This window comes from Symphalangus syndactylus, chromosome 16 (assembly GCF_028878055.3).
Source record: "Symphalangus syndactylus isolate Jambi chromosome 16, NHGRI_mSymSyn1-v2.1_pri, whole genome shotgun sequence".
In the NCBI taxonomy this organism is placed as follows: domain Eukaryota; kingdom Metazoa; phylum Chordata; class Mammalia; order Primates; family Hylobatidae; genus Symphalangus; species Symphalangus syndactylus.
In genome coordinates, this window is record NC_072438.2 from 91,272,461 (window position 1) to 91,298,748 (window position 26,288).

At 37.6% G+C, this 26,288-nt stretch overlaps 1 protein-coding gene across 7 annotated transcripts in view; it reads left to right on the forward strand.

Moving 5' to 3' along the window:
• The window catches only part of CTNND2 (catenin delta 2), a 936,154-nt gene that overhangs the window by 530,457 nt on the left and 379,409 nt on the right, over window positions 1–26,288 (forward strand). For all 7 annotated transcript variants that reach the window (XM_055245590.2, XM_055245587.2, XM_055245588.2 and 4 more), the window contains one exon: window positions 8,586–8,780. In XM_055245590.2, the coding sequence (XP_055101565.1) occupies window positions 8,586–8,780 (195 nt within the window). The remainder of the gene's footprint in view (window positions 1–8,585; window positions 8,781–26,288) is intronic.

Here is a 26,288-nt window from a genome sequence, read left to right on the forward strand (position 1 = left end):
ATGCAGGGAACCTAGATACCTGCTTCTCCAGAATCACCCAAGAAACACCATAATCAGAGCAAAAATATTCCAGCCCACCCATGTCTAAAAAATCCACCCTGACCCAGACGTGGTGGTCGATCCCCTGTAGTCCCAGCTACTGGAGAGACTGAAGTGTGAGGATCACTTGAGCTCAGGAGTTTGAGACCAGCTTGGACAACATAGTGAGACCCGGTCTTAAAAAAAAGTCCACCCTGGAGATGAAAGATGCTCCTTCCCCACTAGAAGCGACTCTTGCCCCAGCTATCCTGCTCATTAAGGCCTTTGAGGTCCCTCTGGTGTGGGGCCCTGCCAACTGTAGCTAAAATCAGTCACTCTGTAGCAGCTGATAGAATGGTCACAGTTGTCCTGGCCAGCACAGCTTGTGCTTGCAGAGCCCAGGCTGATGAGCACCTGCATTGCCAGTGCCTAGCTATGCTCTTGACCTGTGCCTTTATTGAGGCCACTTGTGTTTGCCTAACAAAGCAGGAGTGCTGGGCACAGTGGATCACACCTGTAATCCTAGCACTGTGGCAGGAGAGACCATGGCGTTGATAGTCTGTCTCCAGGGCTCCTAGCGACCAGATATGTATTCATAGTTAAACAAATATGTCCTAGCTTCTCAAAGGGTGGTCCGCGGACCAGCAACACCAGCATTGCCTGAGAACTTGCTAGAAGTGAAGAACCTCAGGCCCTTCCTCAAACTCACTGCGCCAGAACCTGCATTCCAATTAAGGCATTGATATGCATGTGCCATTTTGAAAAACACCAAAATACATAGCTAGTAAATTTGGTGCTACTTTCTACTTCCAGTGAGACAGGAAACCCAAAACAGATATTGGTTGCAGGTGTCAAACCATCCCTGTGTACTTCATATGTTTCACTATTACCAATACCACCTCAGCCATAGGTTCCTACCAGTTCTTCATTAAGTTGAAGCCATGCATGAGGTGTGGGGTATTACACTCCATCCATTTCACTAGAGAGGAAGAACAACCTTCCACTGAAAGTAAAAATGCAAAGCTTGATACAGGACGCCACATTACTCATTATACTCTGTTACCACTATTATTATGTTCCAGATGCCTGCCTGTCGCAAAAAGAACTGAACAAAGGAAGCGTGTTTTCCTAACAGTTTGGGAATAAATGCTTGTGGTTAAAAAGAAAGTACAGGAACAAGGGGCATATGCTTTCATAGAGATGAGATCACATGGTCATGCTTACCATGATGTCCTGGGCAGTGATTTTGGCTTTTAAATTATTTTTTCTGGAAAGTATTTGAGTCCCAATAGTTTACAGTATTCATTTTGTAAAAGGTGTGATGAGGTTTAATCATGACAATAAATTGTATTGGAAAACCTCATCAGGAAAGTTACAGGAACAAATTCTGTGTTTTGTACGCTGCCAGAGACTGCATAGTATTCAAGTTATTAGTGATAGCAGCAAAGCTGTACTAAGTTAGTATAATATAAGAAAATCTAACATTTATGAAATATGATGAAATAGAAGGGTATTTTTTTCTTTGCAAAAACAGATTTATAATAAGATCATTTTGTATTATCAGATGGCCTGTTATATTGGTTTCAGTGCAATTTTATCTTTGAAATCATATGAATTAACAATGTTCCTTCCAAACATAAGTCTGAAATATGACTCTTAACCTATATGAGAAATGTGTCTTTATATCTTTACATTTATAACAACATGATATAAGATGTCAAATTAATTACAGCAAAGTAATGATCATTTGCAAATGAAATTCAGTTCATAGGCTTGATTCAAAATACATAGGGAAATATTTTGGGGCCCTTTAAATAGCAGATTTAATTTTTGAATTAACATAGGAGTAGGAAGGAGACTTTGGAGTTTTGATTTAGGTCAAAAGCAAAAATCAAGAATAAAACAAGTAAATCTCAGTAAACAGAGTTCAGGAGGAAGAATGTGAATGTGCCCAGTTCCTCATGGATACTCCTGAAGTAGCATTTGAGGCACACCTTTCTTAATGTGCCTTCTTTGAGATAAGTTTTATTATGATGAGGTATTCTTCAGATCTAAGACGTAATGTTTGCTCCTCTCAACAATTTACCTAGTACACATTTCTGAGCTAATGTTAACCAAAGTTATGTTAGTTTTTGTATATCTCAAAGTATTTATATGCTGTTATCACCTTTTCCCCCTGGAGTTTCATGATAACAGGTATCAAGCCAAACATTTCAAGAGGTTCAAAGTCCAGAAACTAGCTATTTCAAAGCCATCAGCTATCACAGAGTACAGGCTGCCTACCTTTAAAGCTATGTTGCCTAGCAATGCTGACCGATCATCATGGGACATACCCCTAAAATCAGGGTGTCCGCAAAGGAACAATAGCAATGTAGATTTGCAAGGGAAAAATTGGCGTCTAGTCCAGGCCCCACCTTTCTCTACAGAAGTTCCCTTTTGCCCTTCAAAGTTGTAGTTTCATTAATAATTATCAATGCATTAACTGACCGTACAGTTTTTAAAAACCTCAATTTTATTTTGGACTTTTCTTCATATCATAAGAAATTTACTTTTTTCTCTGTACAACAGCACTTTATCTCAATAACAAAAGAACTGTTCACAAACACTTTAAGCCTGCTCACTCTGGCTATGTGAATACTATGTCATTTAGACCCTTCTTTTTCTCCCTCCATTTCTTTGCAAAGGAGCATTTGAAACTGGGTGCTAAATTTGAAGAGACCAGATACATGGCAGTATGTCCTTATAAACTATATTGATACTGCAAAATGAAAACATGGAAAAATATATTTCTTTGTAAAGGCAGGTGAATTTGCATTAAATTGGAGAGTCACAGATTATAGAGTATACAAATACAATAATATGAATGGATTCCCATTTTAAAAACCCAGCATGGACCTGTTTTATTAATGTAGTAAAATAATTGGCATAACCTGTATTAAGTGGAATTATTTGAATAAAGCAACAAATGATAAATGGAAGGTGTAACACATTAGATGCTTATTTTTTGAAAATAAATATGCCCATCTCCTCTTTTTCTCCTTTATTTGGGACAGGATGGCTCACAGTGTGATCCCTGCATTAGAATCAGGAGACATGGGGGGTGCCCATTAAAATGTACATTGATGCATCCCACTTGGCTGACCTAATCGGAATCTCTTGGGGGTTGTATTCAGAAGTCAGCATTTTCAGCAAATTTTCTAGATGATTGTTTGAGGAATAAACTAAGATTTGAGAATTAATCCTATTCTAAGGAATGAAAATTGAAATGTCAAAAAAAAAAAAAAAAAAAAAACCCCAAGTAGTTGGAGCTGAATTTTCAGCTATGCAGTTCTCCCAAGGTTATGTGATCTCCTATTGAGTGCTGCAAATCCTTCTGATAAAAATGTGTTTCCGTGATTTTGAAATTTTGAGTTTAAAAAATCCTTTCATTCATACAATCAATCATAGTATGAACTCATAAAGATTTCATATACTTACTGGTATTTCTTTTAAAGACAATATGGTTTCAGTACACATAAAATCACTTCTCTGTATATTCTGAAATCCTGGAGGGACCCTTCGTGTCTGCTGCTGGTCCCCTCTGCCTGAGAACCACACAGCTCTTTCTCCAGTGAGGCTCATTCTCTTACTGTCTGCAGCTCTCTGCTAAAATGTCAGATACTCAGAAAGAACTTTCTTGATCCGCCTATCCCAACACCACAACCTCCTGACACTTTATCTCTTTTCTCGCTGCCCTGCCTCATTTTTCTTCAACACCTTTACCTCCATCCTCCTGCATGTAATAACTTATTTTCAAAGCCAGGGACCTTGTCTGTCTTGAGCACTAGGGCATCCTTAACTCATGGAGGTTCCCAGGTACTTGGTGAATGTGTTGAATGAATATATAGATCCATAGGGATTAACTAGTACGTATAAATGATAGATGTAAAATCTAGTACATAGAAATTTAGTTGCAAATCGTTCCAAAAATAATAAATACATTGTTTTGTTGGCCAAATGAAAACAGAGCCTTGTTGACTCAAGGAAAACATGGTGTGGAACAGGAATAGGCAAGACACAAGGCGGTGAGCCATATGTAGCCCTTTTCAGCCTTGTAATTACTTTCTGTGTCAAGAACCCCCTGAGATCTGTCACTGGCTTCCTACCGAATTAGCAGGTATTTGTTATTTTCCATTTGGAGATTTAATTTATGCCCTATTCCTTTCTAAAAATGATGTCACCTTTTTGTGGGCATTTCAGTGTTTTCTTTCCTTATGAACGTCATGCATTCCTGCATTTTTTGCAATAATCCATTAGAAAGCACACATTTTTAAGAAAAGATAAAACTATAACATTCACATTTTGCAATAATACTTCACAGAATTATCAGAAAAATGGTTGTTATTTAGATTATTTCAAATTGAAATCTTCAAGTTGTTTTTGAAATTTAGATAGTTTATGGTAAGAGGTATTCAACTATTTTGTCAAATCAAAGGATATATTTGCACGAGGTGACATAATTTATTGATTCAAAGATTCATTGGCATGAGGACACCTATTTTGATGTTGCTTTATCAATTGCAGAGCACTTTCACACATAGTCTCTCTCATCTGACCCTCCAACAATACCATTTATATTATTATCTCTGTTTTTACACTTGAGGAAACTGGGGATCAAAGAGTTTGGTGAGTTTCCTGGGTTTATCCAGCTGGTTAGAGATAGATCTGGGACAGAATTCACATATTCTTATTTCAAGTTCTTTGGGCAAAAGTGACACAAGAAGCAGCAGTAAAATTACTACTTTAGATACGATTTCTGTTTACCTCAAACCATTGAACATCAACCCCCCAAGACCACCTTTCATGTGTAGAATTTGAGGCTGAGCCATGTTGTCACGATTCCTTATAGTAGTTGTACATGGAAATGAGAGCCAAGGATTAGACCCGTCAACATAGAAGCAGGGGATGTCTGAGGTCTCATGTCCCTTCATTCTCCAGTGGTCCCTTCTGCCCACCTGTCTGGGTCCCTAGGATCCCTATCTGCCTCCCTGCCACAGGACTGAACCCTTTCCTGGCTCCCCCGACACCAACCCCACAGCCAAGTGGTCAGTAGTCAGGTAGGTTCTGAGCTGTTTAAGCATCCATTCAGGTCACCTGTAGCTGTGGTGAAGGAGAGATGGCTCTGAGGTTCCATGACAGGTTATGTGGTAGTTCTTATACAGCAAATACCTCAGGCTTAGTCCTAGATCAGCTTGAAAGCCCTTCCCAGTTTTTGGGGGGCTCTCTGAACCTGTAGGAGCAGTACCCGGCACAGAATATATCTAGGGAAATTCCAATAGCCTTTAGTCCTCCTGCATCGTGAAATCTTCCTTATCCTGTAAGCCAAGTACCCACGTTTCAGCTGTGAGTCTTCAAGCTCATTTTCAGAAACGCATTGTATATGAAAAATTGCCAGTGCCTGAGCTCTCTAGGCCCCAGTTTTGTCCTGTGAAGAGAAGAAATAGGAAGAGCAAAACCCTATTATAAAATTGAGACATTAATGCTGGATGATGTAGGAATTGTTGCAGTATTTGGTCATGAAATGCTTTATAGACACAGGTATTATGATTGCATGACATTATGTCTGTCACGGCAGGGGAAACCATCAGGGCAGTTGGTCTGGTCTGTGGGTCTACTTCCCCTTTTCTCTTTGGCTCATCCATGTTTTGGTTGCACTTTGCCATCCTGCAGGGTCTTGGTCAAGGCCAGGTTCCCAGGATTGTTCTCCACCAGCGTAATTGGCAAGAACATTGGCCTTGACATCTATAACATTTTAGACAAAGTTGAATTTTCTCCAGCATTTTTTCTTATTATAATAACAGAGTTCCAGTCCCTGGCAAAGATGTAAATTCTCATGAATAACGTTTTGAGTCCAGTGTGACGCTTGAGAATCACTTTCAAATAGACCATAACGATGAAAAAAATTACTACTAAACAAAAGGACATTTTATTTCAATCAGCAAATATATACACCATCTAATGACATTTTGTAGCAGATTCCCAGAAAAGATTGTGTGAGAATTTTTTTCTTGAAATTGCCCCGAATAAAATAGGCCTTGTTCGCACTGGATCTAACATGTTCTTTCTTGAACACGGGTAGTAGAACACATGAATTCCAGCAGTGACATCTTTAACCTTTGTTTCCTTGGGCCTTTTCTTTCCCATAGTTCTCTATGTCTCTCTTGCCAATAACTGTGCCACCCTTGAGCAATCAAAACTTGATCACAGTGGATAAAAATAAGTGTAAATAATGTTCTTTTTAAAATGCCTTGTCTGATTCAGAACTATGCATAATGCTTACATATGTAACTGTATTTTGCATAAGCATTTACACAGGGAAACACTACGAGCTTATAGTTTTACTCAGAGCACTCTAATATGTAAAAAAAAGTATAGTATCCTATTCAGATAGTTAATTTGATTATTATATTCATAATAATATCAGCACATCAAAAGACTGATATCGACATAGGTAGACTTTACCTTAAGATTCTTCTTCCTTGCCTAGCACCCTTGGTCATCAATTTGATTAATGCCACTAATGAAAATTTCTGAATGCCAAATAAATGCATGTCATAAGACGATTTTTACATATACCCTAAGACCATGTTACCACTTAAAAGTTCAGCAGATCCTCTCATTGGTCATCATTGGATGTTTTTTTGAGGCTTAGAATAAAGGAGTAGTGATAAAGTAACAATTCTAAATGTACCAGTGATGGATAACTTTTATTTATCTCTGCATTTGGATGTGACGACTATTTATTTTTATTTTTACATTTTTAAATCCTTAGCAATATTTTCAAAACCTTTAGGAATAAGAATTGACAACAGGAACTCAAAGTATATTGTACTTCAATATATTCCTGGAAAATATAAGCTTGAGATAATATTCAGAGTGATGTTGGCATTTGATAAATCAGATGCAATGAACCTAATTATGCAAAACAGTTATTTTGAATCTATCATTCATCGGAGCACTATCTAAATCAGAATTTAATTACCAGCAAAGAGAAAGGTAAGGAATTTGCCTGCCCTGTCCCTTTCTCCTCCTCAAAATACTCAGTGGTTTTTATTAACACTGAATTCATAGGGTTGTCACCACTTCTCCAATTATTCAGGAATACTGTTTTCTGTGTACTTAAATTTAAATTAGCCCACGTTAAATATACCAGTAAAACATTTTTCTATTGATAATTTTAAAACTTTACAATGGCTTTTTTTCTCAAATATTCTAGACAAGAGTATTACAATTTTGAGTTTATATGTTCCTGACGAAACAGACCTAACATGCAGCATTTGAAGACTTTGGCTTTGAAGTGGTCCCTGAGGAAGGCAAAATGGAAGAAGAGCTGTCCAGACATGGCCAAGATCAAGGAATCCCAGCACCCTGATATGTTAGTCCAGTCTGGAGAGGCTGAACTAGGGCTGCTGAAAGACAGTTGCCACTTAAATCCCATTGTGCCATGTGGGGATTAGTTGTAGGATGTAGCTGAAGGCTCATTCCCAAAATCAGCCATTGTCTCCTTTGGTTCTTGTCTGTGTTCTGTATTCTACATGGAAGATGCCACCTCTCCTTGATGCTCCAAGGCCATCTCATTGCCCCAATGCAAATGATTTCCCTGACGTTTCTGCTCCAGTGGTTCTGACTGTACCTCAGATAAAGTATTGGCTCTCAATCAACGTCCTCTTGCCTGTCTGTCAAGCCAGTCTCTTCGCCCTCACTAAAGTCTTATTTCCTGATGTACGGAGGCTTCCTTTCTTCAGAAACTTTCTCATGGTTCTCTGGTCCATAGCATTGCCTCACATCAACACCTCTTCCCATATCATGCAATGAAGTGACACAAATAAGGATTTATAAGTACTACAAAGCAAAGTGATGTGTAGCCGCAATGTATACATTAAACCAGTTAGTGGCAATCATTCCTAACTTTTTCAGGGAGAGGCAGGCTAAATGTAAATGCTTCAATTAAGAGGGTCAGAGTAAAGGAAAATATAACTTTTCTTTAATATCTGCTTCTCTCAGGGATTTAGGCTGTTGTAAGTTCAAACATTTTGCTTTATCCTTTTCCCAGGGAAAAACTGCTGATGGGAACAAATTCTAGTTCACTTTTTAGGAACAATATCAAGATGGCTTTGCCATTGTAGCTCGCCATTTAAATGATTTCTATTGTAGAATTTAAGGTGCGAGGGCTGTGGGCTAATAAGAGATTTTTAGGATTGACTATGTACCTGATTCCTTTAGTGAAGAACCTAGCTACATTCATTAGGTTTTGAGAAAAATAACATTTCACTGGTCTTGTTCCATGTGGGTTTATCTCAGAAACATTGTCGTTTTTAGAGTGAGATCATGTTTGTTCGCAAAGCCAGGCAGCTGGGTGATGCCGACAAGCTGATTAGATTGACATATTGCTGCCATTTCATGCGATTCATTTGGTTTCCTGGGAATTTCAACAATTTTGTCCAAAAAAATTTGAATATGTCTTTGATTAAACAAGTTCTGTTTGGAGGTCGCCTGAGCCTTGATGTCCCTCTGTTGATTTATTTCAGCTGGGTCCCGAGCCTCATACAGCAGCCAGCATGGGCACCTGGGCCCAGAGCTGCGGGCTCTGCAGTCCCCAGAACACCACATAGATCCCATCTACGAAGACCGCGTCTATCAGAAGCCCCCTATGAGGAGTCTCAGCCAGAGCCAGGGGGACCCTCTGCCGCCAGCACACACCGGCACCTACCGCACGAGCACAGGTGTGTAATCAGGACCCCACTGGGTGGCCTGTCCACAGGGGGTGGGCTCTGCGTGGGAGCTTCAGTAACACTCCCAAATGAAAGGTGTGTGTCTGTGTCCACTGTCCCCACAAGCACTGTGACCTGCTTCTATCAATGTCTGTAATGATAATGGTAGAAACAGAATATGACTTTAATTCAGGCTACCTTGGTATAATCTGAATGAAAGGAGGCAAATGGTGATTGTAAGCTCATTTTGTCAAAGAGAAAAATTGAAAGAAGCAATACTAATGTTTAGCACATCATTATTCACTTATGTAATGAATAAAAGTAGCCCAAGGACGTAGTCATTTGCAGGACGTGAAAGACATATGCTTGATGATGGTAAGTGTTTTTTTCATGATATGGTCTACCTATTTGGCAAGCTTGGAACAAAAACATATTTACTAAACATGTAGCATATTTTGAAAGGCAGACAATTTATTTCATACATACTAATAGATTGAATCACAAAATTATTGTGTGAAGGTTGGATGTTGGCAATTGCAAATGGTTCAATCAATTATATAGCTCTCCTGGATTAAATATATATTTTCAATTGAATACAACCACAGATCACATGATAAAATGCAAGTGTTTTCCAGTATCTGGAGCCATTTGCAACATAATCTGTCAAATGTCATATTTAGATTGCTAGAGAACACTTATCTTAACTCTAAAATCGATATAATTAGAAACAGGTTGAGAATTGCATTTATTATCAAGCTGCACATTGCTAAGTAAACTGGAATGACTGTGTTGCTGGTCTGCAGACAGTACAGCTCTCTCCATCTTTCCTAATGATATATATGAGTGCCAGCAGGGACTGAGGCTGGCAGAGCTAGCTCTCTGCTTCAGAACCTGGCACGCAGATCTCTACATCCTCAGACTATTGGAATTTCTAGTGACCACTAAGTAGAGCATAGCAATTTTCTCAAACTGCATTATGATGCTAAATTACATGCTTTGAAATCAAGGCAAGCCAAGCTGCTTTTATAGTTGATTATTGATATTTACATTTCAGTATTTCTCTGAATCATAGGGAGAAAGGCAGAAAATACTCTTTATTTTGTTTTTGACATCATAAGTGCCACCCAATATTAATAATATATATCTTGGTTGTGATAAAAAGAATGCCCATTTCTTCTTCTGTCAGAATTTTTTTCACCTTCAGCCTGTTAGATCCACTCCTGCCTGGAGTTGGGCTACTTTAGCATTTAGTTTTTGCATGTTATTAAGTAAGGTAATTTTATTTTTATGCACACCTTATAAAAGAAGAAGATAACCACAGTGACATTCAATATCTAATTAGAATAAAAACTGACAACAAAAGAGATTATGTTGATTCTCTGTTCCGTATTCATATGTTCTTAGAATTATCCCTTATTAATAAACATCCAGGAATTTGATGAAAAATTAGCTACATAAGAAAAAAAAACAAACTTTAATTCATCTATATCACATTAAATACCGGGAAGATATCCACACTTAAAAAAATAAAAGCTCTAGTGTGATAGTGTTTTCTCTGAGCCTGCATTAGCAAACAATGGCCCATGGGCCATTTGTAGCTCACCATCTGTTTTAGTAGTGCCCATGAGCTAAGAATGATGACTGCATTTTTAAATGATTGGGGGGAGAAAATCAAAAGATGATTAATGTTCTGTAATATGTGAAAATTATATGAAATTCAAACTTCAGTATCCATAAATAACATTACTGAGATGCAGCCATACCCATTCATTTATGTATCATCCATGGTGGCTTGGGCCCTGCAGGGGCAGAATGGAGTGCCCGTGACAGAGACCATGTGGTTGGCAAAACCAAGAATATTTACTATCTGGCCCTTGACAGGAAAAATTTGCTGTCTCCTGCTCCAAGTGGTCAATGGAGAGCTATCCAGAATGAACAAGTGCTTTTTTCCTACCGCCTATGAGGGAGGCAATAGTACCTTCTAACTGCTTCAAAGGTGAAACACGTTTGCTGGGGGTTTTTCCTGGTAATAGCTGTGGCAGAGATGTGCTATGATTGTGACATTCAGATGTCCAAGACCCCAACCCAGCCTGCACCTTTGAACTTAAGGCAGTTTTGAGAAAACATGCTGATTGACATAATACTATGGAAATTTCCAGAAGGGCTTGCATGACCTCTTAGCACCGCAAGTGGAGGAGGAGAAGCTACTTCTCTCCAGCTCCTAACCATAAAACCACAAACTCTCTCTTCCCTGCATCCACCAAGGTCACCCCTGTGTCTATACCTAATTCATATAATTTCATGTCTTCACATTTTCACAGCCACAGAAACTGTATCACAACCTGCATGTATGAGAAAATGCCTTTAATGTGTGTATATGTCTTTTTATTTAGATATTTAAGACATATAATATTATTAAATTCTGTCTACTATAGCACCCATAAAAATGGAGATTACAAAGAAGTAAAGATTAAAAATAGTTATCCAGTAGCCATAAAAAAAATTCTAACTTTGCTTCCCAGTATCTTTGTGGGGGTCATCTGTTTTGTACATACCTCCACCCTGGAGACCACTGATACAGACGTCTAAGAGGTTTGCAGGCCTAAAGCAGACACCCCAATTCCTTGAAAGAAGAGGACAGGTTCTTATGAGGCCTACCAGACTTAAAATGTTCATGGCCTCTGGCTCTTAGCTCAGATGAGTGGCTGAGGGGACCCGAGCAACTGATCTTATCTTTCTGCCCTTAACAATAGACCACCAGCTGGAGGTCTTTCAGTACAATTCATAAAGCATTTCCAGATGATACTGCAAGAGAAGTGGGGCCGGAAGATCAAAGGCCAGTTGCTTCCCTTCAAGGGGTCAACACTTGGGAATGAAGAAAAGTAGACATGCCTCAACAATTAGGGAATTGTTAGATGGTGTCATTGAAACAAGCATGTGAGGCTGCACAAACAATGGCAAGATGAAGAAGAAAGGGCTGGAGGAGAGATGGAAAAAGATGGTGGTGGATGGAGCCTAAAAGGAGAAGCTAACTGAGAAATCCCCTTTGGTGGGGAAGCATGTAGCTTGTAACTGCTTCCAGGGAATGTGCCAAATGCTTTGGGTATTTTACCAACCCCCAGAACAATCCTTGGAAGGAGATACTGTTACGATGCTCAATGCTGGCTTTTTGGCAGTAAACTGAGGCACAGAGACATTGAGTAATATGCCAAGGTCACACAGGTTGTGTGGAACCAGTCTTTAAACCTTCATACAGGCTGGGCATGGTGGCTAACACCTATCATTTCAACACTTTGGGAGGCCTAGATGAGAGAATCGCTTGAGCCCAGGAGTTCAAGACCAGACTGGGCAACATAGTCAGACCCCATCTCTATTAAAATTAAATAGGCCGGGCGCAGTACCTCCCACCCGTAATCCCAGCACTTTGGGAGGCCGAGGCGGATGGATCACTTGAGATCAGGAGTTTGAGACCGGCTTGGCCAACATGGCGAAACCCCGTCTCTACTAAAAATACAAAAATTAGCCAGGCATGGTGGCGGGCGCCGGTAATCCCAGCTACTCAGAGTGCTGAGGCAGGAGAATCGCTTGAAGCCGGAAGATGGAGGCTGCACTGAGCCGAGATCGCGCCACTGCACTCCAGCCTGGGCAACAAGAGTGAAACTCCATCTAAATAAATAAATAAACAAACTTTCATATGTAGGCAGTCTTACCCTAGATCCTGGGTTTCATTGACTGCATTTGTAAAAATCATCATTTAAAAACGAAATAGACATTTATTTTCATCTATGGAGATTAATGGTCTTCTATGTCCTGTTAAATAATATCTGTTGAAGACACTCTGTGTGCTAGATGTACTGGCAGATTCAAAGAGGCTTAAAATCTACTCCTTGTCCTTAAGCATGTTCAATTTTGTTTCAGAGAAAGACATAAACATCTGAAAAATTAACCGGTATTGGAAGGTAATATCATATAGGCTACATGCATATTCCAAAAAAAACCTGAAGACATTGAAATGAGGGATTGAGTTGTCCCTCACTCTCCTGCTCATGTCCCCGCTAAAGTGGCCTTCCTCTCTTTTGTGGGTAGCAACTGGGGACGTGGAAAGGTGTGGATGTGGATGGAATCACACCAAGGGAATTCAGTGCTACAGCTGTACTCTCTACCAGCGCAGGTTCATGGGCGTGACTCTGGCTCTGGTGGCCACTGTACTCTTCCAGCCCTGCCCTTCCCCATGCTGACCTCACCCCTGGGCTTTCCTTACTCAAAACACCACTAAGGCTATCCTGAGTAAGAGACATTCTAGGGCTGAGAGACAGTCAGGGAGATAACTGCACAGAGAAGACCAGGAAAAAACTTCAGACATTGAAGACAAGACATGTTAGATCCCTTAACTTTCCCACCAAAGGGGATTTCTCAATTAGCTTTTCCCCTTAGACTCCACCTACCACCATCTGTTCCCATCTCTCCTCTAGACCTTCCTTCTTCATCTCTCTTTTCTTCTTAGCTGTCATAAGTAATCCATCCATGCCTGTTACTTTATTATGAAGACTAAATCTCGGGTACCAACTCAGATGAGGACTACTGTCTACCTTTTCATAGTCAAACAGGTCCTCCAGGCTTTCCTAACCCAAAAAGCAACCTAGCCGTAATGTTAGAGACCTCCTGAGCATGCATATAGAAACATCTATGTAATGTTCAAGGAGCAGGGTACCCAAGTCCTACTCCTCACCTCTCCTCTACTCCAGGCTTGTGGATGGTGACAGAAACAAATTTCACTATTGACAATAGGATTTCATGAAGCTGAACAGGCATGCCATCACCCAAGGCTGTGCTAGAGAACATGGTCTAAAGGGGTTCTCTGTCCTCCCGCCCCAGACCTAACTCTGCCAGCCATTGCAAGATAAGAGCCAAAGACCTTTGTCCCCCACTAGGCTCAGCAGAAGGGTGTGGGCTCTGGGGACAGCAATGCCTGCGTCCCTGGCCCCAGGCTTTAAATAGGGAGGCAGATAAAAAGTACAGCAGTGCCCACCTGCCCGAGGACTCCAAGAGGGAGACAGAGCCAGCATGGTGGCTCCAGAGATCTGGCAGCCTAGGAGAAGGTGAAAGGGCCACTTTGTGCCACAGAGTGGTCCCTGGTCAACAGAGCTCCCGGAGAGTACCCATCACCAGACATGACAGCCACATCTTTCTTGCAGGACCATTAACAGGGGGAAGGGGGTAGTATAACAGAGAGGAAGGCCACCGGTGTCCTTTCCCTAGATGAGGAGGCAGAATTTTGTGAACTGCAGCAGAAATGACAGACTTACTTTTACACGACCATCCCCCTAATATTTGGGCATTTACCTCTTGCATGATGAAAATGTAAAGAGGCACAATTTTAACTAAGGCACAATTTTAACTAAGGTGTCCATCTAGATAAAATATACGTTTCATCTGAGATGAGACTTGTCAAAACCAGAGCTTATAAAATAAGGAGTACAGTGAAACAAGGAATGTGTGGGCCTCATGAATTTGCTTTTGGTAAAGTCTGTTAAGCAGAAATAAATAACATGAATTTTTATTTCAAACTCAAACGTATGAATGACTGTCAATTTAGGAGTTATTTGATCAACACGAACACTTGACTCTGACAACCCCTTCAACACATTTTTATAAACCAGTGAAAATGGCCAACATCTGCTGTGATGATAGTCAGATGGATTTTCTTTTGGATAAATGCTATTCAAAGTGAGTGTTGAAAACAAGCTTTCTGTGATGTATGTGTCAGCTTGTAATAAAGAAAGAATTATCATAGATATGTTGCAAGGAGCAAACTTGCTAAATATCTTCATGAAGATGACAAGTACTGCAACGTAAAAAGAAAAAAGAATGTGGTGAAAATAGTTACACATGTGGAGAAAATAGTCTCTATAATAAACGTAATCCTCTGCAAGAATAGCCAGTGTTTAATGAAGTGATAGAGGGATTACATAGGATCTGCATATTCATAAAATCTTATTACTGTTATTCATTGTGATATAAATAATAGTCCTAGTATCAAAAATATTTTAATTAAAATTATTTGAGTTCACAAAGATGTGAATTATCAGCAGTTTGTTACTTATTAAGTGCTGTTACTTAAAATTTTTAAATCAAATGCTTCCTATTGGAGCAAGTCAAATAAGATTCTCCATAACCTATTAGTTAAAATTTTCACTTTTCTTAGGCTAAAAAGTTAAATACCTGTTGTTACCCAGTTAGAAATTTTAAATCAACCCGATGATAAATGTCGTCTTAGAACCAAAGAGAACTTTCAGATGCTTACCTGTGTGGATTCACTTCAAAAGGTATAAATAAGAAGTCTAATTGTTTAGTTGAAGGAAGACAGAGTGTTTGATGGGAGAACAGTTTACTGGTAAAATTCAAAAATATCATAACTTTTGTACAAATAGATCATGAAACCATGTTTATTAATGTCATGTCAACTAGGGATACACATACTGAAAATTACACAGCTGGCCTTGACCTGAATGATGAACCCCAATTACTGGAAGATGCGTCACCTCATACATGGAATTACATCATTAAGCATAGCAACGTTGAAAAGAATAGAAGCCAAGTATTAGATTTCAACTGCACATTGAATGGAGCTTCATATAATGTAATACCAAAAGTTGGAACGTAAGAATAATTGAGACATTACCAGAAGATACAGCACTATGGAACCATAATTACACATTAGCAGATTCTGCCCTCAACACCAGATATGCTCTGTCATTAAAATTATAATAGAAAAAGCTCTCAAATTTAAAAAAATCACTTATTTAATTTTTTAATTGACACATTGTAATGACACATGTACATGTTCATGGGATACAATTGGATGTTTTGATACATGTGTATGCTGTATACTAATGATCCAGTCAGGGCAGTGTGTGTATCCATCACCACATGCATTTGTCATGTCTTTGTGGTGAGAACATTCAAAAGCCTCTCTTCTAGCTATTTTGTAATATACAATATTTTACTGTTAACTATAGTCACCCTACTATGCAACAGAACACCAGAATTTAGTTTTCCTATCTCATTGTAACTTTGTACCCATTGGCCATTCTCTCCCCTGTTCATCCTCCTCCTCTCCTAGTCTCTGGTAACCACTATTCTACTCTCTGCTTCTATGATACCAGCTTCTTTTTTAGATTCCATGTTTGAGTGAGATCATGTGGTATTTGTCTTTCTGTGCCTGGATTAGTTTACTTAGCATGATGTCCTCCGGCTCATCCATGTTGTCACAAATGACAGGATTTCATTTTTCTTAAACGGCTGAATAGTATTCTGTTTTGTATATGTGTTACATTTTCTTTATCCTTTCACCCATTGTTGGACACGTAGGTTGATTCCCTATCTTGGTTATTGTAAATAGTGCTACAATAAACATGTGAGTGTGCAGGTATCTCTTTAACATGCTGATTTAATTTTCTTTGGGTATATACCTAGGAGTGAGATTGCTTGATCACATGGTAACTCTATTTTTAATTTTTTGGGGAACGAACATATTGTTTTCCATAATGGCTGAACTAGTTTATAATACCATGAGCAGTATGTAAGTGCACCCTTTTCTCCACATCCTCGCCAACACTTTTCTTTTTCTTTTTGACAATAGCCATTCGAACTGGAGTGAGGTAGTATCTCACTGTGGTTTTGATTCACATTTCCCTGATGATTAGTTATGTTTAGCATTTTTTTGTATACCTGTTGGTCATTTGTATGTCTTTTATTGAGAAATGTCAAGTAAGGTCTTTTGCACATTTTAAGATCGGGTTATTTAGGGGTTTTTTTTTGTTTTTTTTTTTTTGTTTTTTTTTTGCTGTTGAGTTGTTGCAGTTTCTTATGTATTCTGGATGTTAACCACTTGTCACATGTATCATTTTTAAATATCTTCTCCCATTCTATAGATTGTCTCCTCAGCCTATTGATATTAACAGTTTGCCTATTAATATTAATATTAATCTGTCTATTTTTGGTTTTGCTACCTGTGCATTTGAGGTCTTATTTTAAAAATTCTTGCCCAGCCCATTATTGTGAAGCATTTTACCTATGTTTTCTTCCAGTTGTTTCAAAGTTTCTGGTTTTACATTTAAGTCTTTAACCCATTTTGAGTCGATTTTTGTATATGCTGAGAATTAGGGGTCTAGTCTCATTCCTCTGCATGTGGATATCAATTTTCTCAGCACTATCTATTGAAAAGACCATCGTATCCCCAGTGTAAGTTCTTGGTACCTTTGTTGAAAATAAGTTGGCTGTAGGTGCATGAATTTATTTCTGGGCTCTCCATTCTGTTCCATTAGTCTAGTGTCTGTTTTTCAGCTAGTGCTGTGCTGTTTTGGTTACTCTAGCTTTGTCATATATTTTGAAGTCACATAGTGTGATGCCTTCAGTTTTGTTCTGTTTGCTAAAGATTGCTTTGGCTATTAAGGGCCTTTTTTTGTTTGTTTTCATGCAAATTTTAATATAGGTTTTCTATTTCTGTAAAGAATATCATTGATATTATGGTAGGGATTGTAGTAAATCTGTAGATCACTTTGGGTAGTATGGCCATTTTAACAGTATTAATTATTATAACCCATGAGCATGAGATATTATTTTCATTTATTTGTATCCTCTTCTGTTTCTTTAATTGAAGTTTTATAGTTTTCAGTGTAAAGACCTTTTATCTCCTCGGTTAAGTTTATTTCTACATATCTAATTTTTTGTAGCTATTAATATTATAAATAGAATTATTTTCTTGATTTTTCAGCAAGTACATTTCTGTACAGATAGTGTATAGAAATGCTACAGATTTTTGTGTGTTGATTTGATGTCCTGCAATATTATTGAATTCATTTATTAATTCTAACAGGCTTTGTTTTGTGTGTGGAGTCTTTAGGGCTGCCCATTTATATGATCATGCCATCTGCAAACAGAGACAATTTGACTTTCTCCTTTCCAATTTGAATGCCTTTTGTTTTTGTTTCTTGCCTAATCACTCTGACTAGGACTTCCAGTACTATGTTGAATAGAAGTGGTGAAAGTGGGCATCCTTGTCTTGTTCCTGACCTTAGAGTAAAAGCTATTAGCTTTCCTTTGTTCAGTATGATATTAGCTGTGGAGCTGTCGATTTGTCATGTATGGCTTTTATTGTGTTGTGGTGCACACTTTCTATACCTAATTTGTTGAGTTTTTTTTGTTTTATCATGCAGGGATGTTGAATTTTATCAAATCCATTGCAGAATCTATTGAAATGATTATATGGTTTTTATCCTTGATTGTGTTAATGTGATATATCACATTTATTTATTTACATGTATTAAATCATTCTTGCATCTCTAGGATGAATCCTATTTGATCATAGTGAATGATCTTTTTAATGTGCTGTTGCATTTCTAGTATCTTGTTGAGAATTTTGAAAAAATAAACACACCTTTATTGTTTTCTTCTTTCTACCAATTTTGAGTTTAGGTTGTTTTTGTTTTTCTAGTTCCTTGAAGTACACCGGTTGTTTATTAGAAATCTTTCTTCTTTTTGGATATAGGTGTTTATTGCTATAAACTCCTTCTTATAACTGCTTTTGTTGTGTTCCATAGGTTTTGGTAGGATGTGTTTCCATCCTCATTTGTCACAAGGAAATTTTTAATTTGCCCTTTAATTTCATTAAATTGTTGATTGATTGGTTCAGGAGCATGTTAATTTCCATGTATTTGTAAAGTTTCCAAAGTTTTTCTTGTTGATTTCTAATTCAATAGCATTTTTGTCAGAAAAGATAGTTGATGTTGACTCTGTCTTCTTAAATTTGTTAAGACTTGTTTGTGGCCACATATGATCTATCCTGGAGAATGTTCCACTTGCAGTTTAGAAGAATGTGTATTCTGAAGCTGTTGGATGGAATGTTCTGTAAATGTCTGTTAGGTCCCTTTGGTCTGGAGTGTAGTTTAAGTCTGATGTTTCCTTATTGATTTCTGTCTGGATAATTTGTCCATACTTAAAGGCGGGTTGAAGTTCCCTATTGTTCATATATTATAGTCTATCTCTTCCTTTAGGTCTGATAATAATTTTCTTTATTCTAAAATTTATTTATATGACTGTTCTTGGAAATGTTCTCAGAAATTTTTCAAGTGTATAGACAAATGAATAGATCAAGATCAGCATGGAATACGCTTGACATGGAAATGCTTATTTTTACAAAATAAAAAGGGTCACAGCACCTGTGGTTTTAAATCCACCAGGTTCCAAGCTATATCCCTAATTTAAGGCCCTTAGCCAGCTAAGGTATTTTGTTTGAACACTTAAGCTTCCTTGGAGTTTCTTTATGAGCCTCTTATTCAGCGGTGGACATTTGGATGCATAAAGAATATAATATACCTTTTATGCCATAACCACATATTGCCAAGTACTTGATGTAAAATCATTTAGTGCTTAAGATGGCAAAGCAGATTTTGTCCACAGCTAATTCTGTTCTCAGCAAACTAGTTCATGTTTGAGAGCAAAACCAGCTCTATCGCCACATCGTTGAGCCTCATGTAAAACCACATGAATAATGCATCTCATCTCCTCTGGCTCTCTGGAGATTGGCAGGTAGGAAACCTGCTCAGGTTGCTCCATGCAGCCTCTCCTTCTGGCCTGCCTCTCTCTTGTCCTGTGATGAGTTTGCTCGGTCCCCTCATCTTACTCAAGGTAAAGAAATAAGTCCACTGTGGATACATTAGCATTCTCCACCCAACTGCCCTACTTCCATTTTTATGGAAAATTCTATTCATTGACCTTCCCCTAAGCCCTTTCTGTCTTCAATTGAAGGAGATTCTTCTACATTTCTTTCTGAAGAAGAAGCCAAAGAAAATGATAATACAATTTTTTTTTTTTTTTTTGAAATGGAGTCTTGCTCTTGTCGCCCAGGCTGGAATGCAATGGCACGATCTCGGATCACTGCAGCCTCCGCCTCCTGAGTTCAAACGGTTCTCCTGCCTCAGCCTCCCAGGTAGCTGGGATTACAGGTGCCTGCCACCACACCCAGCTAATTTTTGTATTTTTAGTAGAGATGGGGTTTCTCCATGTTGGCCAGGCTGATCTCTAACTCCTGACCTTGTGATCCACCCACCTCGGCCTCCCAAAGTGCTGGAATTATAGGCATGAGCCACTGCACCCAGCCCTAGGAATATTATGATGGAGCCAATTATCTAGGTAATAGGAATTTAAGCAGTGACACTCTATATCACATTAAATTTTAGTCTTTTTTTGGCATTTCTGCCAAACATATTGCACTTCAAAATGTGTAGGTTTTATTAACCAGGCATGCCCTCACCTCTAGTGCCGAACAGTGGAGGAGAGGGGGTAAAACACGCAGACCCTGGAGTACACTGCTACAGTTCACTCCCAGTCCTGCCCACCGTCCTGTCACTGCTCTTCTGTGACCTAATGAGGGTGATGTTAATGATAGTAGTACCTGCCGTGTAGGCTGATGTGAGCATTAAATAAGATCGTGTATAGAAGCCCCTAATATGGTAGTTGGCACAATAGGAAGCTCCAAATATGTGTAGCATTTATTGTTATCCTTTCCCATTGATGGCTGAAAATGTGCTTGGAATGGTTAAAAAAAAAAAGACTGTGTATCATCCTCTTCATCATTCATCGTGACTCCAGTTACGCACGCTATAAATTAGAGGACAACTAAAATGCACAGTGCTAAATGTACATTTACATAGATATAAATACATACATATATAGCATTAAACATGGGATTATTTTTCTTTTTTTATTAATTCGCTTATTTACATTTTTAATTTTTATACCAAGTTCTAGAAACCTGCTGAAGTCCATTATGCTATATATCGCAATAACATTTGTAGAAATAGTATTAGCTATTGCCAATGATTGAGTAGGATTCTTTGTGTTAATCATTTGTTGGTTTTTTTCTGCTAATTTATATCATGAAGACTTAATGAGGAGCTTGCGTTTTTTAAAATTGTACTTACATAGAAATCTATCTGCTCATTACAATGCTATTGGTTAAGATAAGTATAGTCACCACCATCACAACAATGTTATTCAGAGTTTCAACATGATCGTAGTACCTCATATCTCATCTTGAATTTTTGTTGTTGTTGTTTAAGTTTCAGGATACATGTGCAGGACATGCAGGTTTGTCACGTAGATAAACGTGTGCCATGGTGGTTTGCTGCACCCATCAACCCATCACCTAGGTGTTAAACCCCGCATGTATTAGCCATTTATCCAGATGAAGAGCTTGCATTTTTAAATTCTTTCAAGGATATAACAAGAAGGAAACTATGAGAGCTATTTAAGGACAGGGTTTTACATCATACTCGCTTTCAAATGTATCTATGATATATTCATACGCATGATCCCACATTCAGTTTGAGAACCAATGTGATAGGCATGTTTGGCCTGTTCTGGTGTTTTCAATGTCTTCTTTTCCGATAAAAGCAGGGGAAAAAAGATCAACACCAATGACAATTATTCCATTACTACTAAGAATCATGCATTAAATGCCTCTCCCCACAAAGATAGTAATACATTAAATTATTTTAAATTTTGTATGTTCAAATTTACCCTTGAGTATTCTTCCATTGAATTTAGATGGATCAACTTGTGCTGAGTACAGAAAATTGCAAAATGTTTATAGTTCAGTTCTTAATGATGACACTCTTGGATATATGCCAGATTAGGTGCTAAAGTTTCCCTATCCCTAAAGAAACTGAGTTGAATTCCTTTTAAGAGTATGTAGGCCATTTTCTTGGACCCACTGTCACCTCATCTATTTTTATTTTCTGAACTTTCAGAGGGACATTCTTTAATTACTTTATTATATGCTTATTTTGTATTTATATAACATGTAAATGTGCTTTATGTTTTCATATTTATCTGTGTATGCAGATATACTTAAAGACAAATAATCCAAAAAGTAGTGCTTTTCTTCTTCCTCTTTATTGAACATTACCTTATATTCCCCCCCACCAAATTTCTATAACTGTGTGCCCAGATTCTTGTATTTTATTCTGTTCTCCTTTTTTCCATTCTCAGTAAATAATGCTTGCAATTATCTATCATAAAGCAGAATATTTCACTTTATTAAAAAGGATGCCTCTTCCCCTTTTTCAAACAAATACAGCACATAAACATAAAACATCTCTTTATTTTTCCTTTATAAACTAGGCCTTTATTTGTGCAGCTCTGCAGAAAACAAACAGATAATTTCATAAAAGCATAGGTATCTATTGAAGTATCAAGTCAGCTGCTGAAGTGGCTACTTGTTAAATCTCCCGAAGAGACCAGTGATACAGTTCATTGAATTCTAAGAGCTTATTGAGGGGAAAAGGAGCTGTTTGTAGAGCAGGTGAGACGAGAGAGGAGTGTGTTTACAGAATTGATGAAGCACCTTCCCTCTCCAGTGTTTGCCCTGAGTAGGTTCAATTGGATAGAGTAATCCTACAAGGAGAATGGTTTGGTCAACTGAGCTTTAAAACGCAAATAAGGAAAAGTGTTCAACAGTCCAGAAATTAAGGGAAAAAAAGATATTAAAGGAAAGTCTTTTAATAGTGTGACCGATATTAATTTATCCATACTAATGGAGAGCCAGGGATTGCATAAGCCACATCAGTGTCTAAATAGTCGGGGCCAGATGGGAGACTTGAACCCTGAATCTTTATGTCATTTTACCCAATGCCATGCGCACCTTTCCGTTTTCTAATATTGATTGATTTCAAAGTTCTTAATGGTAATAATAATAGCTCGTTTATTTAATATTCTCTACATATTAGATCTTTAATGATTTTCATTCATTTAAAGTAATTGTTTTTATATAAATACTTTTACAAAGTAAGGTATTACATTGTTACATTACTAATGGTTGGTTTGAGATCCACTAGATTCTCATACATTTTCTTCTGTGTGATTATATAACCTGTCCTTTAATACAGTGCGTTTTTCTCTCCATTTGCACTGATATTTTACATTATTTTCATTGCATTGATTAGCCTCTAATTTATTTTACTATAACAGCACCAATTTGGATGGAGATTTTATATTTTGAAATTCTCATCAGCTGTTTTATTTATTATGACCTAAAAGAAGTTTAAAGCATGGATCTGGGAATGACACTTCTAAAAGACCATTTGACAAGGCTGAAACTACACATGATTGTGATTTTTTAAAATATATAATCTTTTCGAAAGTTGTTTCTCATCTTAGATTTCATATCCCAGCCTCTTTTCATAATAGTGATATCACTGGTTAAGACGTAAAATAGTTTAAAATAAAATTAAGATAATTATATATATTGTTATTTTTTGATTTTCCAAGGAATGAACAAAGTTAGGTTTATTTGGCATAATTTTTGTACTTTTTTGCATATCTCAATAAATTCCATTTAACTGAGAAATTGTATAAATTAGTTAACATACCAACTTATAATATGTTTTTCAATATAATGTTCAGGGTATTAATTCTTTAATGAACCCACCTCTTCTCTGTATCTTTAGTAGAGACATAGTGTAAATTTTTTTTTTCTTTTGAGATGGATTCTTGCTCTGCCACCCAGGCTGGAGTGCAATAGTGCGATCTCGGCTCACTGCAACCTCTGCCTCCTGGGTTCAAGCAATTCTTCTGTCTCAGCCTCCCTAGTAGCTGGGATTACAGGCACACGCCACCACGCCCAACTAATTTTTTGTGTCTTTAGTAGAGATGGGGTTTCACCATGTTGACCAGGCTGGTCTCGAACTCCTGACCTCATGATCCGCCTACCTCAGCCTCCCAAAGTGAAACAGTGTAAATTTAATGAGAAATAGTGTAAATTAGTTAACATACTAATTTGTAATATGTTTTTCAACATAATGTTCAGGTTGTTAATTCTTTAATGAACCCATCTTTTATCTGTACCTTTAGTAGAGAAATAGTGTAAATTTAATGAGAAATGATGTAAATTAGTTAGCATACCAGTTTGTAATATTTTTCAATATAATATTCAGGTTGTTAATTCCTTAATGAACCCATCTCTTCTCTGTACCTTTAGTAGACATTTCCCTTCATTTTAGGCCTCACCATTTTTCTAAGTTTTCTGACCGTATTAGGTAATTCAATAATCTACAGCTTTGAGGTTTTAAACCTGCCCTGGTAGCCATGGTGTCAATGAGCATAAACTCTACAAACCAACTCTGAGGACTTCAATTCCTTTTTTATTAATATCAGCTGACTTCTGGCAAGTTTCTTAATCTCTCTGAGCCTCAGTTTCCTCCCTGTAAGGTGAAAATGATGTGTATACTCTCTTACAGGATTGTTGGAGAAAACATGAATTTATACAAAGCACTTACAACAGAGCCCAGCACTCAAAAGGTGCTATATAGTCTGGCACCCAGTGAAAGGGCCTTTCTTCCCAGTGCCAAGTGTACAATCCCCTTTTCTACTGTCGGTTGATTTCAACATCGTTAATGGTAATAATATTAATAATTTATTTGTTTCATATTTTCTCCATATTAGTTATTTAACACTTTTCCTGGGTTGAAATCAAACAGTGATCCCATGAAGCCATTTTTTCTCTTCAGTAACATTGAAACTGGAGTTTGGAGAGCTCGGTGAACCTGTCCAGTGCCAAGAACTGACCAAAAGGCCAGGATAGGAACCAGTTCTCCACCTTTGGAAGCCAAGCTCTGAAAGAGCTCCAGGACATTTCCCGGAAAGGGGCTAAAGTGAAATATAAATAGGAACCCAATAACATTCATAAACTTTTTTCTACTTTTTCTTCCGCCATGCATACCAAGATGTTGCCTTCCTGTTTCTGCTCAATTAGTTGAATTTCCCACCCTATTTTCACATTTTGAACCAGTCCCTCTTATATTATTCATAATTTATTGTCTGCTGCTTGGCAGAGTTTTTATTAAACTCTTTCTTGTTATATTTCTTTTAATTCATTGTCCTTTGAGAGTTTTTTGTGTGGGTAATCAAATTGTTCTCCTTACCTACTCTGTTGTTTTCTTAACAAAAAGACTTCTTTAGATTTCAATATTATTTCCTGATCTCTGACACTGTAATCATTGTATTGAATACATTAATAGCAAATGATTTTGCATAGAAAACTTTCTTTTCTGAAAACCATTTTCAGCAAGATTAAATGTTGATACTTAGTTTCCTGAATGGAAAAAAATGCACATCTATGAAAAATGCCAGATGTACTTAGTTTTCATTTTTTTTTGCCCTTGATGTTCTGGCTAGCTTATCACAACTCGTAGAAAATGAAATTTTGTTTACCTCTGTACATTTGTCCATCCAAGAGCAAGTTTATGACTTGCCTGTTTTAAACCCCTTTCACCATAATATAAGGCACATTATGCATAAATTTTAAAATGTGGATTTTAATTACACATGCTGGTAATACTTTGGAGAAATAATAAATCCTCAAGGACTTGCATAAGGACGTAAAGCAGATTTCTGATTGTGCAATTAATGTTTATTAGCCTAATCTGATTGTTTTGAGACTTAACACATCAGGACAACCTTCATTATTTCAAAATATTGTCCCTCTGGGAATATATGCACTTTTTGTTTATAAAGTTTCTCTTAAATATTTTTGTCATTTTTGTCGTTTCATGGAACCTACTTTCCTAAATTTTTGTAATTCTAAGATGAAGTCTTGAAAGTTCACTGAGAAAGAAGAGCCCTGAACTCTTAAGTCAATCCTCGGTGTTTGAGTGTATTCCTCCCATTCACTTTGCAGCTTTTCATCGTTTCAATACAATTTCCTTACCTCTTTTAATAATTATTTTCTCAGCGTGACATAATGTCCTTTGTGTCTGATTTGGCATATGTCCCCTAATGTAAAAGAGGATAAAGTAAGTTCTATCATTGTTCACTAAGAAATGGTTAGGAAGTCAGAGATGTGTAATTGATAATTAGAACCTAATTCCGTAGAGCACCCATGTCATAAATGGTCCTATCTAGCCACTGGCTGTATTTTGGATATGAAGTCTGCTCTACAGCACCAGAAAGCAAGTGGGCTGTCTACTATTGATCATGACTGGCAGTCTAAACCAGTTAAGAACTGGTCATATTCTACTGAAATAAAAGATGCTATTTTCATTTTATCCATCAACCAAACCTTAGATGTCAAATGTATTTTGAGAACTGGATAAAAATAATGACATGAAAGGATCTAAAAAGAATCCAAGAGGGAAACAAAAAATTGAAATTCAGTTTGAAAATAGTCAAACTGATTTTAGTAACTAGTGTAAAATCTTCTCAAAACAATTTAGACACATTGAGAAGATGCAAATACTTTCAGAAAAGCTAAGTCAGCTCCTTATTTTGTCTGCCTTGCAGTTGGGTTGGTTTTGGCCTTATTCTTCCTTCACCAAATATGTTTGTTCCTGTGACAGCTTCACTTGAAAAAGAGGCATATAAAAATCTTTCGGGAGTTACTTTACAAAAACTACAGCAGTCCTGCATTGAATGTTCTGGTGCTAATTATGGAGATGTGAACCCCACCTCTTCTCACCTCCA